At 40.1% G+C, this 18,813-nt stretch overlaps 1 protein-coding gene across 1 annotated transcript in view; it reads right to left on the minus strand.

Moving 5' to 3' along the window:
- Positions 1-6,186, minus strand: part of LOC131586076 (1-phosphatidylinositol 4,5-bisphosphate phosphodiesterase zeta-1-like) — a 48,355-nt gene extending 42,169 nt beyond the window's left edge. The window contains exons 1-3 of the mRNA XM_058852813.1: positions 6,032-6,186; positions 4,869-5,019; positions 183-417 (exon numbers count right to left, since the gene is read on the minus strand). Coding sequence (XP_058708796.1) covers positions 183-417; positions 4,869-5,019; positions 6,032-6,186 — 541 coding nt within the window. The remainder of the gene's footprint in view (positions 1-182; positions 418-4,868; positions 5,020-6,031) is intronic.
- Between the last annotated feature and the right edge of the window lie 12,627 nt (positions 6,187-18,813).

The raw sequence follows: 18,813 nt of genomic DNA on the forward strand, positions 1-18,813 counted from the left end.
AAAGAACAGAGCAGAGAAAGGAGGGCACCATAAAAAGAAATTAAAACACAGGAAGAAAACATAATAAATAGATGAAAAGACATGCTTTTAAAGAAAGAAATATATGAGGTTTAGGACAACACAGTCATTGAGAGAAGCACGAGAAATAAGAGCTAGATATCAAATAGTTAAACTGTACATACCTTCATCAATGGGTTCATACTTCATAATAATTTCTAAGGCAGTTGTTTCATTAGCTTCAGTTTGAAATTGTTCTTTTATAAGAAATTTAAGGAGCTGGCTGTCAGGTAGAATTTTGCCATCTGTCGAGTAAGCCTTGAATAGTTCTTCAAATTCAGGCCTGTGTACAAGAGCTCGATAAATTGCTCTGAAGTCGTCCATGCTAATAATATTTCCTGACTGTTTGTCAATAGTTTTCTGAGGGAAAAAAGCAAGCAAAATTTATTAAAAAAAAAAAAAGAAATTAATGAAACAACATGCAATTATACAAATTATGCACCAAACACTCTTTTATAACTGACCATAAGAGTGAGCATTATAGAAGAATCCTCAGGCAACAGTGACTACAATCAGATTACACTCCTCAACTTTTAGATGACACTTTGTGTGCTACAAATATTTTATGTAAAGTAAAATGGACCATATGACACAATTAGCATCTAAATAAGTGCAATAAATTTAGATTTAATGCATTTTTAATATTCAAACACATTGTTGAAAATCTTTAAAATGCTACGCATTAAAATAAATGTGCAGCATAAAACTTATCAAGTGGAAAATATATTTAGTATAATACCTCTCCAACAGCTATTTACACCATATTGTAAATACTGTCAGTCAAATTTGCACACAAAATCAGCAACCAGTAATCTTAAAAATGAAATAAGGATGACCAAATTACCAAGAAATACAAACCTTTCAACACTTCAATAAACGAAGTTTATTGTTTCACAACAAAACAATATTCAAGTTTGAAGACAAGATATTTTGTAATAACCTATGACACCATGTTCTAATCTTAACAAGCCAGAATGTTGAACTTAGATTAATTATTCACACTTTCAGAATTCTTGAATTGTAAGCTTGTTTTCATACAGCTTACAGAATGTTAGCATAGTAATTAATTTCTGTGTTTCAGTATAAAAGTCACTAGAAAAGTTAAAAGGCCACAAAAGAATTTGAGAAGAATACTGCTTTTTTACCATTTCTGCTTTTTACATTTTTCACAGGTTTAACAATTCTATTTTTCCTTTAAAATTTTCTACTTAAAATAAGTAACTGCATATATATAAAAATAACCATAGAAATAAATATATGTCTTGCATATATATAAACATAATATATAAAAATATAAATATAATATATATAATATATAAATATAAATTGCATTTCTATATAAATATAAATATAAATATATTAAATATATTAATATATATTAATATATATTATAATATATAATATATATTAATATATATTAATATATAATAATATTTATATTAAATATATAAATAGAAATAGAAATAGAAATAGAAATAGAAATAGAAATAGGAATAGAAATTTATTAAAACATTAATAATATAATATAATATAATATAATATAATATAATATAATATAATATAATATAATATAATATAATATAATATAATATAATATAATATAATATAATATAATATAATATAATATAATATAACCATAATAAGATATAATATGTAATACGTATATTAAGATATAATAGCATATATATAATAATATATAACATATATTCTATTATATAAACTATATACTATATACTATGTATATTAATATTATTTATTAATATATAATATAAAATATAGTATATGCTATATGCTGTATATTGTATATATGTTATATATTAGTTAATTATGTACTGATTAATTAATTAATATCAATATAGAAATATAAATGTTTCTAACATTTTAGCCTGATTTTTGCTTAAAACCTGCCAAATCAAGAGAAATCTTCTGACAAAATTGCTCACAAAAACCACAAATGGCAATCCACTGCCTCAGTGCTTATGACTGTAAACTGATGAAAATTCTCAGTTGTTGGCTCCTTAAACTGAGATGCCAAAGACACCACGTTCCAGCATCCAAACATCCAAACATGGCCCTTACTATGGCTGCTTTGGCTTCCACAGAAATGTCTAGAAGCAGGAAATTGCTTACTTGAGCTCTGGCTGCTCTTTGATCAACAGATTGGATTACTGCTAAATTAGATTGGTTTTGAAGCCATACCATGAAAGCCAAAAGTTTAAAGATCTGGTGCCAGTTCCTTCCTATGCAGTAAAGTTCTTTCTGCACTTCTGAATAAGTACAATAGGAGTAAAAATATATTAAATAACTGAAACGAGTACAAAATTAAATTTCATGAGGAGTTCTAGTGAAAAAATCTTACAAATGAGTACTTCAGTGTTTGCTTTGAGTTTGCAAAAGAGAATAATAATGATCATTATTAACAGAAATCACCAGCAAGAAAATATTTCTGTACAAATGCTAATTATACACATTTCATTACTGCTGAGAAATTCCCCATCTAAGGTTGATTTCTTCCATCCAATTTTTAATGTTCTTAACAGTGCTGCAAATTTGCTTATAACCATTAAGCAGGAAAAGAAAATACCAACTTCTTTTGAAAATAAACAGTCTATCAGGACTTGGAGGATGTTCACTTAGTTACTGGCACAAAGAGAAGCTGGACAAAAAAGTAAAGTTTCTATTTTAGCTGCCTCCTGGTGAAATACAGGCAATAATACTACACAAAAGAACTCTTCAAATTAAAGTCATAAAAATCATGTCACTATAAAAAGATATTGTAAATTTTTGGGGTAGATTTTTATCATTCCTATTTTTATTAATGCACATCAAATTTTTGCTGTTCAGAAAAAGAAGAGACAAAGTCTTGAGAGAAATTAGATGAAAATTTATTATTCCTTAAAACCTTAATGTTCATAATTCTGATACTGCTCAAAAGAGTATTACAGTAAAATAAGCTCAAAGAGAACAGAGAAGAAAAAAGCTGATTATTCCTTAAAATTAGCTTTCTATAAAATGTATTTTGCTATGTAGAACCATTAGATTAACTGCTGATGTGCAGTTAATTACAAAGATGTCAGTAACATCCAGAATGCTTTGGATTTTTACATATTGTTTCGCTGATGAAATATTTGAACCCCCCAAACTACTGAACCCCTGTAAATCTTTCTCAAATAGCATAGGGCACCTAACAGTACTGCTATAAATAACTAGATCAGGCTATTGGGTATAATATGTTGTTAAATACAACTAGATCAGACTTCTTCTTTGCAGGTCACTTCCCTCAAATCTCCTTTTCTCTTCCCACAGCTGACCATCTCTCACATTCCTGCCAGAAACCAAAGTAGGGGGAAGATAGAGGAAACAACGAGAAATATCTTTAAGTTCTCAAGAGATCCTCTAGCTTTGAAACTTTCTCCATGCAGTGAAAGTTCAAAAAACCACAGGAAGCCTCTTCAGCCAGGGTTGAGCTCATGCTGCTGGTTCTACCTTGGTTTGAGAAGGCAAACAATGAGAGAGGAAGACAGGGTGAGGAAAGCTTAGTGCCTTCCTTCTTATGACCTTTCTGACTTGCCATAGTTAATTGTCTCTGCCAAATCAGGACAAAATTTGCCAGCTGGTTGCAACATTCTCCAAAGAATCATATCTATAAAGGTGAAAGTAAGTAAATATACATGTATTTATATAAATATATATATATATTTATATATATATACACACTTGTTTTCATTCCCTTAGGGAAAAAGCATTACCAGACAGATGGGGTTTTTTGGGGGGGAAATGATGTAAAGGGAAAATCTTAGATATTTTGAGTCATTACATGAAGAAAATATGTATCCAGTACTCATTTGTTAGTATTTGCTCACTGAGACAAGATCTGCTTGGCAGTAGTTTGCTTGCCTACACTAAATGAACTTAAGTCCAGCTTCTAGCTGTATCATGTCATCTTCACAGAAATATCTTTAAAACTGCCACCTCTCAAGGCCAAATCCATTCCCAGGGAGTTAGAGAGCGATTCCCATCCATTCAGGCACACCTCTTAAATATTACAGGAGAGGTATAGTGGAGAAAGGAATGAATGTGTGCTGGATCTAAAGCCTGGACAGCTCAGAGAAATCCCAATTGTCCTCCTGGAAAGAGGATTTTGAGAAGATTGCTCTCATGGCTCTGTCCAGAATCAGACAGACATGTCTGGGCTCATTAGCTTGACCAGAGAAGCTGAATAGGATGAAACCAGAATGCTTTAACTTTTCTCAAGCGCAGACATGTTACAAAAAAAACCCTGGGAATCCAAACCAACATATTTTCCATCTTACACTAATTTGTTGTGGAGAAAAGACAGAGTTATGTGGGTGTCAGTCTCTCCGAGTAACAAGCAGTAGGACAAGCAGGAGTGGACTCAAGTTGTGCCAGGCTATTAGGAAAAATTTCTTCACTGAAAGTGTTGTCAAGCATTGGAACAGGCTGTCCAGGGAAGTGTCTGCGTCACCATTCCTTGAAAGTACTTAAATGCTTGCAGATGTGGTGCTTAGGGACAAGTTGCAGAGGTGGACTTTTCAATGTATTAATGGTTGGACTCAGTGATCTTAGAGATACCTTCCAATCTAAAGGCTCATGATTCAAATTCAAACCCTGGGTTATCTATTTTACACAGACATGAAAGACCTGGAGGAGGAAAATTCTTTGCTGATTTTGCACACCACACTAGCTTGAAATACATTTCCCAAAAAATTAACTTGAAAAAAATCAGCAAACATATGATGTGTGTAACTGAACTTCTAAACCATTCATTGCTTAATGTACATACACCTTACCTTGAAAATATGTTTTAAATGGTCTTCATCAAATTTTATTTGCATTTTTTCAAGCAGCCTCCTGCAGCCCTCTAAATCAACATTCCCATTCATGAAATCATTCTGAATTGTATTCCAAAACCACGTATGAGACGTCAGGTTAAGGAAGATTCTGGCCAATTAAATTGCCTTTTAATGGAGGGGATGAGGGGGAAAAGTTTAATTTCATTAAACCTAAGAAGATTGTGCTTCCCTTTCTTCATACTCTAGAACATCCTTGCATTCTGCCCTCTGAGAATGCAGCAGGCCCCAAGGTGTGCAGGAAGAGATTTCTGCTCTGTCCTCAAAGTCCCAGAGAGCAGTGACAGAAGGGCCGAAGGGAGGGTGTGATCAAGGGGTGGTCAGGGTGCAAAAAGGGCTGCAGTGAGAGGAGGGAAACGTGGGGAAGCCGAGGGGATTCAGCAGGCTCAGGGAATGGTGGGGAGTGCCAAGAAACACCAGGGAACGAGTGCTCCCAGCATTGTGCCCACCCAAACATTATCAACCGGCCCTGGCTGACAGGACTGGCTGCCCCAGGCCCTCCAGGGCATCCCCTGTGTGCCCAGGCCTGAGGGGAAAGGGCCATGTCAGGGGCATCCCAATGGCAGCTGTCACAGGGCAGGGAGAGCAGAGGAAGAGGAGAAGGTAGAAGAAGAAAAGGATATCTGTTCTCATCCATGGTGGCTGTGCACCGCCTGCTCCAGGCCCCTCACTGCAGTGGCATAGCCGAGATCTCACTTGGGCTCACAGTGGGCTCCTCATGCCACTGTGACCTGACAGAATGGCATGGAATGTTCACTCCCCCATCCTTCCAGTGTCGCTCCAGTGTTGCTCTGGTGATGTCACAAACTGCAGGCGCCCAGCACAGGCCCCTTCCTGCCCCCGCTCCACCACCCTGCCACCATCCTGTGCCTTTTCCTTCCAGCACAAAGTGTCCCCAGGCCCTGCCCCTGTCTCCCACCCATTGCTCCACCACCCTGCCACCATCCTGTGCCTTTTCCTTCCAGCACAAAGCGTCCCCAGGCCCTGCCCCTGTCTCCCACCCATTGCTCCACCACCCTGCCACCATCCTGTGCCTTTTCCTTCCAGCACAAAGCGTCTCCAGGCCCTGCCCGTCTCCCACCCTTAGGATATCCCACACCCACAGCACGTGTGCTGGCAGGAGCTGTGTGGGGCAGAGCAGGCCTTTTGCAGCCAGCCGTGCCAATGTCCTCCAGGGGAGCTTGGCCAGCTTGGCCGAGGTCTCTCTGTCCCGGTCCGAGGTGACAAGCTGGTGAGGCAGAGGCTGCCAGCACAACATCTTCCCCCAGATAACCAGGAGCACTGTGCTACCAACCCACTGCAGAGACCTGGGGGGAAATCCCTTCTTTGGGCCTTGGGGAACCAGCTGGCTTCACGGCACAGGGTGATGGTGGATGTTGAGAGTTGTGGGATGCCACCCCAAAGTGCTGGGAGGCCACCCAAGCTCCCACTTTCCTGCTGGGAACTTCTCTGTCCTCAAAACCAGCCTGGGCAAGAGCAGCTGTCCATGTCCTGCTTTGAGGCACACCAGTATCAGCCTTCAAATCACTGGGACAGCCCTTGGAAATCAGGCTGGACTTACACCCTGACTCCATTTCCCACTCGTTTTACAGGAATTCTTCCCCAGGCAAACTGCTTCGAAGTTGCCAGCTTCCGTGTAGCTGTCAGCAAGCCTGAGTGAGACTCGAAATGTGACAGACCAAAGGCAGTTTGCCACAGATTTTATGCTGAAGTGCCTCAATGCTTACTGAAATACCAGCTTTGATACGATGGCCTAAATAAAAAATGGGGGAAAAAAGACAAAATGGAGTTATTTAATTGATTTATTTCTGGATCACTCAGGAGAGTACAGAGTCTTCCATCAGTCAATCACCACTTTAAAAATAATTCAGGTCTGCAGTGACTGGAAATAATTTGTTTGGGTTTTTTTTTTTCACTTTCTTCATGTACTTTTTAAGTACTTTACCAGGAATAGTCAAAATGTCAAAGGCAGCAGAGTGCTCCAGCTGAGATAGCAAGCAAATTCTTACTTTCCTTCGCAGTTTTAACCAAAATTATATTCATTTTTGTAATTTCACACCAAATGAAGCATTGATTATAAGGAATCTAGTAAGGAAGATCAGCAAAGACATTGGGACATTATATCTAGATTTTTTTTTTCATTGCTACTGAAACCTTGTAAATTCAGCCTTCAGGCTTTGCTTGTGCATATATCTCTGAATCCCTTATATAGATACATGAACAAAGAAAAGATCAGGACACTGGAGGAATAAATTTCTTATAGCTAGTGCAGAAGATATTTCAGGACTGACCAGGGATGTAGGCTGGGTGTTGCAGCATTATAGAATAAAGAAATGCCATTCCCCTCTCCCAGTATTTATTACAAAGGTCAAAGGAATGCATGTGATTTTGGTTTACTTTCAAACTATGATAGTGATTATTTCCTAACATTTATCACAGATTATTACAAATGCCTACCATCCTTGCTGTTTTCTGTAAACATAACTTTTAATTAGAGTTTCAACAGAAACAAAGTTTAATTGCAAGAACTACTGTAAATACTACACTTTAAAAACAAAAGGTGTAAACATTCAAGCATTATTCTTGCACATATTAGATGTTTTCATTGTAAGCATAAGATTTTGCTGTTGTTTATCATAGCTGGTGGGAATTGCAGTGCCACATGGGTCAAACACACCCTTTTGTAAATACTCATTTGTGGCTTTATAGATTCACTGCTGACTGACCATGATTGCTCTCATTGTCTTGGTTTTAAAATGTCATAAAGAACTATGCATTGATATGGTTTCAAGGAGAAAAAACTGTGCAAAAATGGGCATCTTCAGATTACTCTTGTGATGACAAATGAAGATTTTGCATACTTACTGCCCTCTGATTTGGGAGGTTCCTTTCTCTATGTATCTGGATATGATAATAAATATCCCAGAGAAACCAATGCAGTTGAATAGAGAGAAAGATGGAGCACAGAGAGCATTTTCTGTGCTCCCTCCGTTCTTCAAAGAGAGCTGCATTACCTTTGGGTCATTCTCTTTTCACCCCACAGCTGCTACTGAGATCCATCCAACACCAATCCAACCCTTTAGTGCCTATTTCCTGCTGGAGACCATTCAATGAACAAGTAGCTGTCTTTACATGAAATTTGGTTGAAAAAGTGATTATTTCTTTATTGAAAGTAGGAGTAATTTTATTAAAAATGTTATACAATCCAGGGCTGCTATAGTGAAGATGGCTTATTGGGCGTGTAGTTTATGTCTTTATATCTGCAGTACCAGAAAATAGAAGAAATTTTGGCCATAGATGTAAGTGCTCACAGAAACAGATATAACACTAGAAATTCTGGATTGGAAAAAAATCACTTTTTCACAAATATTGAGCATGAACAAATAATAAGGAACAACAAAGAATGATGAAAAAGATGGAACAGTTAAATGACTTTCAGTTTCAAGATTTATTCCACCAGATCAATCCCTTATGAGACATGATTTTGCAATACATTGTTTTGTTCTGTAGAATTAAATTCTGTCAACTTTAAAATGCTGTTTCTATATAGAAAAACTGTAGCAAAGAGTGCAATAATAAAAAGCATTTAATATTGTAGTATCAGTCTATCAGCCTACCTTTATGAACTTCTCATTTTCTTTCAATTTCCTTTCTCTAGAAAAGAGGGGATCTATGAAACCAGAATTTGTAACAAAAGCTGCTCAGAAGGATGAAATTTCAGCAGAATAAATGTTCTGATGTCACTGAAAATGCCTACTCATTTTTAGCAATGCTATGAAATTAATTTGAAGAAGGTAATTACAAAACAGGCTTTGCCAATTTTCCCTCTACATTCTCCAGGATGGGCTTTGATTTATTTTATTTCATTTTATTTTATTTTATTTTATTTATTTTATTTATTTTTTTTTTATTTTTGGAACTTGGAAATTTGAGAAAGAATAAAGGTTATGAGAAGAAACTAAAGGTGTACAACTCCATGGAAAACTTCACTGAACTTTTATTTATACATTTTTATGGCTCTGAATGTCTTTGAGACTTAGTTGCAACTGCTCCCTTTTTTGTCTGTAAGTGATTTTTTGTTGCATAGGGAATATGCCAACTTTCATTATTTTTATTCCTGAAATTGCCTCCTGTTCTCTCTAATGCTTTGAAAACCATTCACATTCTTATAGCTGCTTGTGAATCCCTCTCTTTTATTTTTTTTTTCAGTTCCCTGTATTTTAAAATTTAATGAAGGATTGACATGTATAATATATGCATATTTATATACACAACAAAAACAAAAATTCAAGTTTTCCACTGCAGTAAGGAGTTCAGAACACCTTTTTTTCAGAACACAAATTTCAATTCTTCAAGAATGTCTCGGGCCCTTCTCTAGTTAGGATGTGATTAAAAATGTATTTTTGTACTCTCTACAGGGGAGGCATTGGAGATGGATTCATATTCTGAAATTCCATTCCAAGCATCATAAACTCAGCAGTGCTGGTATCCAGGCTGCCTGGAAAAATTATATTATGGCAGCTGCATGTACACACTGTGTTATTTCTAATTCATTCGAGTTCCCTTCCTCAGGATAAATGGCAATTACAGCGGCTCTCTGGCTGTCAGTAGTACATGACACCACTGTCATTGTGTCTGCTGAGCAGTTATTTTAGTCTCTGTTCGCTCCAGAGGTTACACATTTGGTTTCTTCAGAAAAATACACCCAGTGTGGCTTATTCATTAGAACAGCCTCATGCTGCCTCCTGTGCTGAGCCACAGAGCAAAGGCTGAGCAGAGGGAGTTGCATTTCTTGCTGCCACCGCCCTGGCTGTAAGAGCTCTGGGGCACATGTGGGGAGGAGAGGACAAGAGCAGGACAGGGAGTGCCCAGGTGCCAGCTGAGGATGAAAGGGACAGGCGGGAACCCTCCTGCTACCCAGGGGAACAGTCCTGGTACTCCCTGAAAAGCCTCCTGTGGCAGTGCATGACCCTGGCGCGTGGTGGCTCTTCTTACGTTCTCATCATCCTTTCCCACTGCCTCTGCTTCTCAGAAGATGTGTTTCTATTTAAAGAATTAATTACCACTCTATTGTCTTGTCTTGTGTTGTTATGTCACCCTGCAGCAGGTTCAGGGCTGCTGTGTCAGTGACAGATCCCAAGGTGCAGGATGGAGAGCAGCACTTCTCTGTCTCAGGTCTCTGTTTTAACAGGGAGCAGGGAGAGCAGAGCCCAGCTCATGAGACATCCTTGTTGTGTTGTAAGCCTTGCAGGATTGAGTTCTTACTTTTTTGGGTAAATTGTGGTTGTAATACAGCTTTGGTCTAGTTAAATGTAGCCCTATTTGCCTGAATAAAACCAGGCAACTTCACACGGGCAGTGTCTGGGCTGTCCTCGCTGACCAGGTGGTGCAAAATGGCTCAAGCCCAGCTCCTCATCCCCTGCTCAGGTGAAACACCACAAAATAAGGAGGTCAGATGGATATTGAGGAGAGGTTTTGCTCACCATTACCTGATTTACAGTGGTAAAAGGCATCTTTTCCCTGCTGTGATTCCCTGCTGTCTCTGCAGGGCAGGTAAACCACATTACCAGCTTCAAGGACACACCTTTCTGGCACTGAAGACAGCTGCCTCAGTGCCTCCAGCAGAAAGATGGAGCAGGATTTGCTTAGTCATTTCTTCCACGTTATGAGACTGATTCTTCTTGCTTGGAAAATGAAAAATAGCTTTTTTTCAGTGGGAATTGTATCAGACTCCTAAAGTGCATCTTAGTAGAAAAATCTATGAAAGCAATGGGTTGCATGAAAACCAACTTGGAATACATAAAGTAGAGAAAGAGGAAGAGGGAATTTATATGTGATGTTGTTTCTCTAACTTGTTTTGGAGCTGGTCAGGAAACTTGCTCTTTTTTCCCTTTGTTATTTTTCCCTTTCTCTTGGAAACTGGAGGAAAAAAAAAATAAAATCCAGTGTTTTTGACCAGACAGAACTGCAACAATAGTGAATAGTGTCATCAGTGACTGCCAAAAAAAAAACACCTCAATTATTTGTCACTCAAGCATTAATTTGCCACTGAATTTCAGACTGATGGCAATTAGTAAACAGAAAATCTCACTGGCAGTTAACAAACAGGAAGGAAAATGAGCACTGCATGTCAGACCACTTTCTTCCATCACACTCCTTATCTGTGTTTTTTAATTTCATCCCTGATTTAAGCATGGAGCAGGTTTTAATATGTTAGCTAACATGTATTTCAATATTTTACAGATTTGCTTCCTCTAAGTTGTTAACTAAAAAAAATCAAGCTGTCTGGCCTTTTTTAGGTCCTCAGTCAGCTGGTCACAATCCTGGAGTACAATTGGTCATATCCTATGAGAACAGCCGTCTGACAATAATGCTGAAACACATGAGGAACCTTGTGAGTATTTTTATCAGAATGTGTAACCTGTAAGTCCTTGCATTTGCAGAGTACTGTGAAAACATTAATCTTCAAACAGCCTTTCTGGGAGAACTAATTTCAACTCAAAGTAGTGATAGTGCTGCTCTGTCATGATTTAACAATTGGTTTTTCCCTTTGAGCTCACTCAGTATGGTTACAGGTGTGAGACAGATACAGAAACTGGGTTTCCTTAATGGCTGGTAATGGCCTTTTCCAAGAAAACCAATTTTGATACTGTTTTGGCCCTCTCAGCAGACACATTTTGATAGCAGTCAGACATAAGGCATGGTGCAGCAGCATGACTTTTTGCAGCACCTCAGCCTGGAGCTCTGGGTTGATTATCCAGACATTGCTTTCTAGTCCAGCCTGTCTATGAAGAGGGAAGAGCTCAGCAGAGGGAGCAGTGGTGAATTTTAAGGAGCAATGTCATTTGGAGGTGTGATGCTCAGCTTTGTAACACTGTCAGGAGGCTGAGAGGTAAATGTTGAGTGCTCCTGGAGCCAGGCTACGGGAGGGGAAGTTGGCAGTGCTCCTGCAGCACAGAATTCCTGCAGGTGGAATTGGCTGCTGAGGGTGACTTCAGAGATGGAGCTGGGGCTGTGTGTGAAGTGTGATCTCTCGGTGCAGGAGCGTGTCAGCTGCTCCATAATGAATTCCCTGCCTAGATGTGCTCTCGAATTCCCATGGCTCACGTCTCCAGCAATATCTGTGGCAAGAGAGCCTTTACTTGTCTAGCCTGGGGATTAGAGCAGTTATGAGCTATTGTGGGTTCTCAGTGCATACTCTATTCCACCTCCATCCCAAACTGGATTACAATCCTTTTCCTAAATGGGGCCAGATTGAGGGGCTTATGTGGGCACCAGCCAGAAATAAAATGAGGCTGATGGTTTAATTAGTGGGATGAAGCACATGAGGCTTACATAGCTCTGACTGTTTTCTGCTGGCCACTCTGGCTTCTCATTTGCAATTCAAGCATCTCCATTCTGGTCTGTAACATTCAATACTTCTCTGTCCTGAGGCTTGTTTTCTGTGTCCTGTGTGTCACTTTGACAGGTGAGATCAGCCTCTGCTGACAGGCCCAATTTATACAAACTTTACCTTCAGGATGTAGCATAAGACCCTCTTTATTTTTTGTGTTGAGCTTTCTAAATCTAAGTGACTTTGATAAACTTCTGATAAAGTTCTAATTGGTGAGAGGGGCATATCAAAGTGATTGCCATGCTGATGATATCATTGAGATTTCAAGTAGGTGGTGTGGAGATGCACACAATTTGCAGGTGTTGGAATTAGTCTTTGTTTCTCCTTGTTTCCATCTTTGTAAATGTGTAGGTTCCTAACTGTGTTCTTAGGAAGTTCTGGTCATTTAATTAAATGAAAGTAAATTACAGCATAGATAGCTGTGTAGTGCAAACATAAAATCCAGGGTTCAGTTCACTTCATTATGGAAAGGGTGCTGTGGATAGACAGGGAAAGCCGATCGGAAGATCTCGCGTTGTACGCGAAGATAGGGCCCCTCCTTCTACAATGTTCTATAACCCATAATACTACGGTGATTACGTCATCATATCTCGGTGCTATAAAAACCTAGCTCACCGGAAATAACGGCTTTTTCACCGTCCACCAGATTGGTGTTAGCGCGTGATTTGCCCGACAGGCCTGTAAGTTCAGCCGTCGTGTCACCCACGAACCGGGTCGCTACGCCTCACCCCGAGGCGACAAGTGCTGCCGAAACCCGGGACCGCTCCCCGATACACGCGGGTTCGAGCGGCCGGAGTTCAGGAGTCTCGCCGGACGCTGAGTGACGGCTGGAGCGGCAGGACCGACTCCAGCGGGGAGGACGCTCCCGTACCGCCGAGATGCAGTCGATCAGCAAGGTAGATTCGCAGCTGCATAAGCAGAGCGGTATAGACTGCAAAAAATCAAGGAATTTTGAATGCGTGGTTGTCAGATTGTTAGAATCGTGTTACCGATGATCCCGTAGATATTATTCTCCCAGATTGCTGGGATAGGTGTTCCGAGGCGCTCACAAATGACGTCTTGCGCATTAAGTCCAGCAAGTGCCTTAAAAGCTGGGTGAGAGTTACGCAAGCGCTGAGAAAAGCGCTTCACGAGCAGAAAGTTTGCAAGGCAGCTCAAAGCTGTTTAAGGGTTACACCACGGGTGGGGGTAGGAGCTGCCACTCAGACCACGTGTATTGATTACCCCACCGATTTTAACGAGCCATCTAATGATGACGGCCGACCCAAGTCGCCGTCCCGCCTGCCCGGTCCTAATGCAGGTTTGGCCGCGGAACACACTTTGCCGCCGGGGCGTACCGATGCCACGGAGCCACGGGGCGGACCCGACACCGCGGGCCCTGGAGATGTCGGGGAAAGGCCCCCGCCATATGCGCCGCGAAATGGCGCCGGGGACACGAGCAAGGGGCGGAGCGAAGGGTGCCTAACACACGCGGACATACGCGATCGGGAGTCTAAGGGGAGGCGGGCGGACAGCGCCGAGAGTGAAGGGGAGGAGAGCTCACGGTCCAACCGGAGAGCATGCTCTAGAGTGTCTCTAGTAAGGAAAAGAGCCCGCTGGAAGGAAGGCGGAGAAAGGGAGGGGACAAACCCGTCCCTGGAAAAGGGAGAGGGCGAAGCCCAACAAAAAGGCACCGCAGCCTGGAAACCTCGAGTCAGTCAACTTCCGGCACTGATCCAGACACCGGTCAGAGCAAGCGGTCAAATGACGAGCCCACAGCGCAGGCTTGCAACCGCAGTAAACTAAGCCCTTGTATTTACACCCAAGGCTTTGGCTCTTCTGCTGACTCTGTTGGGAGATCCACGTCCCTTGTAGAGGGAATTCCCTGAAGGGAATTTGCCCATTCACGTGGGGTGTCCTAGAGAAAAAACCTTTGGATCCGTCACATCCACACGTGCCAGATTTGCTGCTGATGCACAACTCTCACCCCTGGATCAGCTTCAGAGTGTCCTCTCCCTCACTGCTGCAACATTTCAGTCATGTGTGAAAAAAGCCAGTCCTGACTGAGGGAAACTCTACCAAAATTTCTGCAAAGACAAACAACGGAGAACAGCCCTATGGATTTTGTGACTGGAAAGGACCATTAATCTGATCTAACCCTCTGCAAAGTAAAAGCTGTATTTTTTCACTAAGGCAATACTTGCAGCCAAGGAAACTGTTTGAACACAGAGATGTTAAGACTGGTTGGTAATGTTTGCCTACAGTTTAAGGCTGTGGGTGCACAATGAAGACAAGTTCTGTTAAACAGATATTTAGAAGATACTAAAAATGTTTCAGTCTCAAGATTTCCCTCAGCAATTCATAGGTTCATTTGAATCCTGAGATTCTGTAAGTCAGATGGCTCACTGCTTCTGCTTATGATTTGAATGGCATCACCACGATTGCTGAGGAAAATAACTTTAAATTCCATTTTCAAATATAGAAAAGCCATGATGCCAATAAAATGCAATTTTCCAAGCGTGTATTACATAACTTGAAGTCAGCTTATTGGGGCACTGCTCGCTCCTCTCAAATACAAACAGTGCAACACTGGGCACTTTATGCATAGGGTTTACGGTCAATATTGCCTTAATAAAGTGAGGCTGGGCTAGAAGGAAACATTTGTGTAGGGGTGAAAACCCTGGAGGCCTGGAGATTTTGCCTCTGGAGTCATGGAGGATGTGGCAGGTGGAGGGGTGAGACAGGGCAGGTTTATTTTTTAAAGACAATAGCACAGTACCTGGCAAAGTGCACTGAATAGTCTTAGGAGGAATATAAAGGAGCCCCAGAGGAGGTTTTTTTTTGCCTCTGAAAGAATTTGTTAGCTTAGAACAAGAATAGTCCGACTGTGGCAGCACAATACCCAGAAAAGCAGCAGTAGGCAGGAACAGAACACAGGGGGAATGCTGCTCTACTGTAAAAATGTAGGCTTGTGCAGATGTGGAGATGAATTTCTGAACACTGAAATACATGTAGGTTTTGAACTTGAACAAGTCCAGTTCTGTTCACCTTCATTAACCAACACAGAGAGTGGGAGCTATCCAGAGCCCACCAGGTCTCACACAGGGCTGGCTATGGGCTGGTTTAGCTCCTCACAGGCAGAAACAGCCAGGCTTCCTACTGCTGGGCTTGCTCACTCCTCAAAAAATACCAGAGACAAGAGAAACAGCCATTGCTGACATCCAGAGAGAGGTTTCTAGCATATTTCCTTGCCTGCTTCACGGAGAAGAAAAGGGAACAGTGGCTCAGCATTGGCTCAGGAGGAAGCCTGTTTTTGCCACTGACTTCATTGCCATGACTTCAGGCATGCCCTGTTTTCCTAGATAAGCAGCTAAACTTTCAATCCTCACTGATAAACATTTTTGCCCATTACTTCTTGTGGACAGAGTAACTCCTCAGGGGTAGAGGGGAGGAGAAACAAAGCCAAGTTATCCTGAACGTCATGCCAGTAAATGTAAAATATTACTAGAATTCAGGAAAGCGTGCGTGGGCGATGAATTCAGAACCAATTTTACAGGGGGAAAATTTGCTGCAAGAAAAAGAAACTCCTACAGTTCTGTGCAAAAGTACTTCCAGCTTTCCTTTTATAAAAGCTCTGAAGCTGTCATGTACCACTCCTGGTGATTAATGATTCTGGGATAGCTGATATGTGGGTGACAAATGAGTAATCAGCTTTAGGCTTACACAGACATCCAGCCTCTTTCCATTTCGTGTCCTATGCCGTGAGAGTACAAATTGCTTTCAAAAATGTTTGTGAGATGCGATGGTTTAAATGTGCTGGGACGAAAGGTGGAAGCCAGTCTTTCCCCAATCCAAAGGGATGAAGTCTAAGCCTGCAGCACAGGGCTATAGGGATGTTCCCACCTACAGTACAGGTGGATTCTCTGCTGCCTTTTCTGGCATTTCTTTCAGCTTGAGCTGGGAAAGGGTTGGAGATCGTTGTTCAGTCTTAGCTGGTTCCCATCGTTCCTCTCATGGGCTCCCTAACTTTTACACTTTATGATTATCCTGATATAGATTTAAATGGAAAATATAGAATACCTGCCAACAACGCAGTGCCTGCCAGTGAAATAAAAAGCCACATTATCCTTTCAGAATATTATGAATGTGTACTGCTTTCCTTACTGCAGCCAACAGGGATGGGAATGGAGGTGCACAGGTAGGCAAGGCAGGGATGGAAAACAAGTGGGAAAAATATCACTTTGAGCTGAACAAAGTTATCCAGAGAGTATCAGTAACAGAATTAAATCAGCAGCTTGGCTGACAGAGGGGAGGTAACATTCAGGTGAAGTTCTCCTTAGTCTGGCACAGGAAAACAAAACAAAAAGCCATAGGAAAAAAGCTCTCATACTAACTATAGCTTATAAAGCATTTGTATTTAATTTTATATTCATAGAAAATTCTTTTGAAGTGAAAGGAAATTAGCTCTGATAAGCTATGTTCTCCTTGAGACTCAAAATTAGCTGAACACCTCTAAACAAAGGGTACTACAACTCAGCAGTAGTTTAAATTGGAAAGAGATGAGGTCTGTTCTTGTGGCACAGGGATTACTGTTGGATTCAAACATATTTGTTTTGAAAGGTGTTTGACAAATATGTTGTACAGAAAGTTCTGTTATTATTTCTTGTTAAACACTTTAATCTGTCACAGTCACAGTACTGCCTCAGCTCTAAATTCTAACTGCTCATTTTTAAATAAGTAATTCCCTACATAGTTGATATGTGTTGAATAAGAAAAAAAAAAAAAAAGACAAGACAACAAACAGTGAGTTCTGTTTAATGATAGGAGTGATCTGGGAGATGAAGGTGAACAAAAATTAGATTTGCCACTGGTTGCAAATGAAGAAAACATTAAAAATAATAGTGCAGACAGAGCAAGATCAAGAGAATAAAAATAATTTCCAGAACCCTACGACCGGCTTAGACAAATGAAAAATATTTCCTCAGGGAGGGAGAGATCTATATCCCAGAGAAATGGGAAGATAAAACAAGCCCATGGTGAGACATGAGGTTGCTACAAGAGATGCCAATGAGAAAGGCCAGATCCTGGTGTCATGGGGCAGAAATGAAGTAGTTCATCTTTATAAGGCTTTGATAATAAACTATTTCTCTCAGGATGTTTTCTTAACTAGAATACAAGTTCAAAGAACAGTTCTCAGTAGGGTTGCTGGGGAGTGATTGATTCTTCAGGAGTGATTTATTGTTACTAAAACTTAGTTAAGGACAGACTAACAAGGACACGAGTCAATTGTGCAAATATTTAAGGGAGAAGACAGGAAGGTTCAAGAGGAATTATTTAGAACATTGAGCAAGAGCGTAAGTAGAAGTAATGAGAGCTAATTAAGGAGCAGAAATTGCAAGCCTCATATAATGAAATGCTTTCTTACACAGGGAGATGGCATGCTGTAGAATAATTGAAGGAAAAGTGCAGAGAGATTGTACAGTTGGAGAAATTAAAGATAGGCACATACAGACTTTAGTAACTAATTAAGAAATTGAGAAGAAAAATAGTGCAGAATGAAGACACAGATCACAATCTCACTGTTTCTTTACACATTTTTATATTCACTTACTATCTGGGCCCAGGCAAGGAGAGAAAAGAATTTGTATGTGGCAGAGAGATAGAAACAGAACAACAGCCTCTGCTTGTGTTTCTTTTCTCAAAGGCTAATTTATTTTCATGCCCTCTAACAGGCAGCAGTGCTCTTAATCCTGAGTGATTTCAAAAAGAAAGTGAAACGGGGATTTGTCTAAAGTATTTGTTCTCCTTTGTGTTTTATTCAAAAGAAGAAATTCTGGGATCTATGTTTCTAAGGGTCAAAACAAGATCATTCTTATCTCAGCCAGTGTCATAGACTTTGTGACTAAATGTTCATCTGAAAGTAACATGTTCCAAGCACAGCAGTAATACAAGGCTGAAAGCAGTGGAATTTAGTTTCCTTATGGGCTTGGTGGTGATTCTGAAATAAAAGCTTCTAAGACTTCTTTATGAAATCTACTCTCTGCATTCTTCACCCTGCACCAACATTGCTGATCCACAGGATAATAGAGCATGACTGAGCCTTGATTCTTGATTTCTCTCACCTATTAGAAAAAAACCCAAACCAGTGGAGTTAATTGTCTCAAAGATAGCAATGCAAACACATTGCCTTTTCTTTCAGGAAAAAAAAAAATCTATGTGATTCTCACTCAGCTCTTTCACTGGGAGTTGTACGTTTATTCCATACATTCCCACTTCTGTTTTATATTCTTTTTTTCAGCCTTGGTAACTTTTTTATGCCCTCATGGTGCCACGTGGAGCACACAGTGATGGAGTCCCAGGCATCAGTGAAGATCCTGTGGATGTACAGACTCTTCCCCATTCCATTCCATTCTATTATTTTATATATATATATATATATATATATATATATTTATATATATAATATATATATATTTATATTTTTATATATATATATTTATATTTATATTTATA

This window comes from Poecile atricapillus, chromosome 18, assembly GCF_030490865.1.
Source record: "Poecile atricapillus isolate bPoeAtr1 chromosome 18, bPoeAtr1.hap1, whole genome shotgun sequence".
In the NCBI taxonomy this organism is placed as follows: Eukaryota; Metazoa; Chordata; class Aves; order Passeriformes; family Paridae; genus Poecile; species Poecile atricapillus.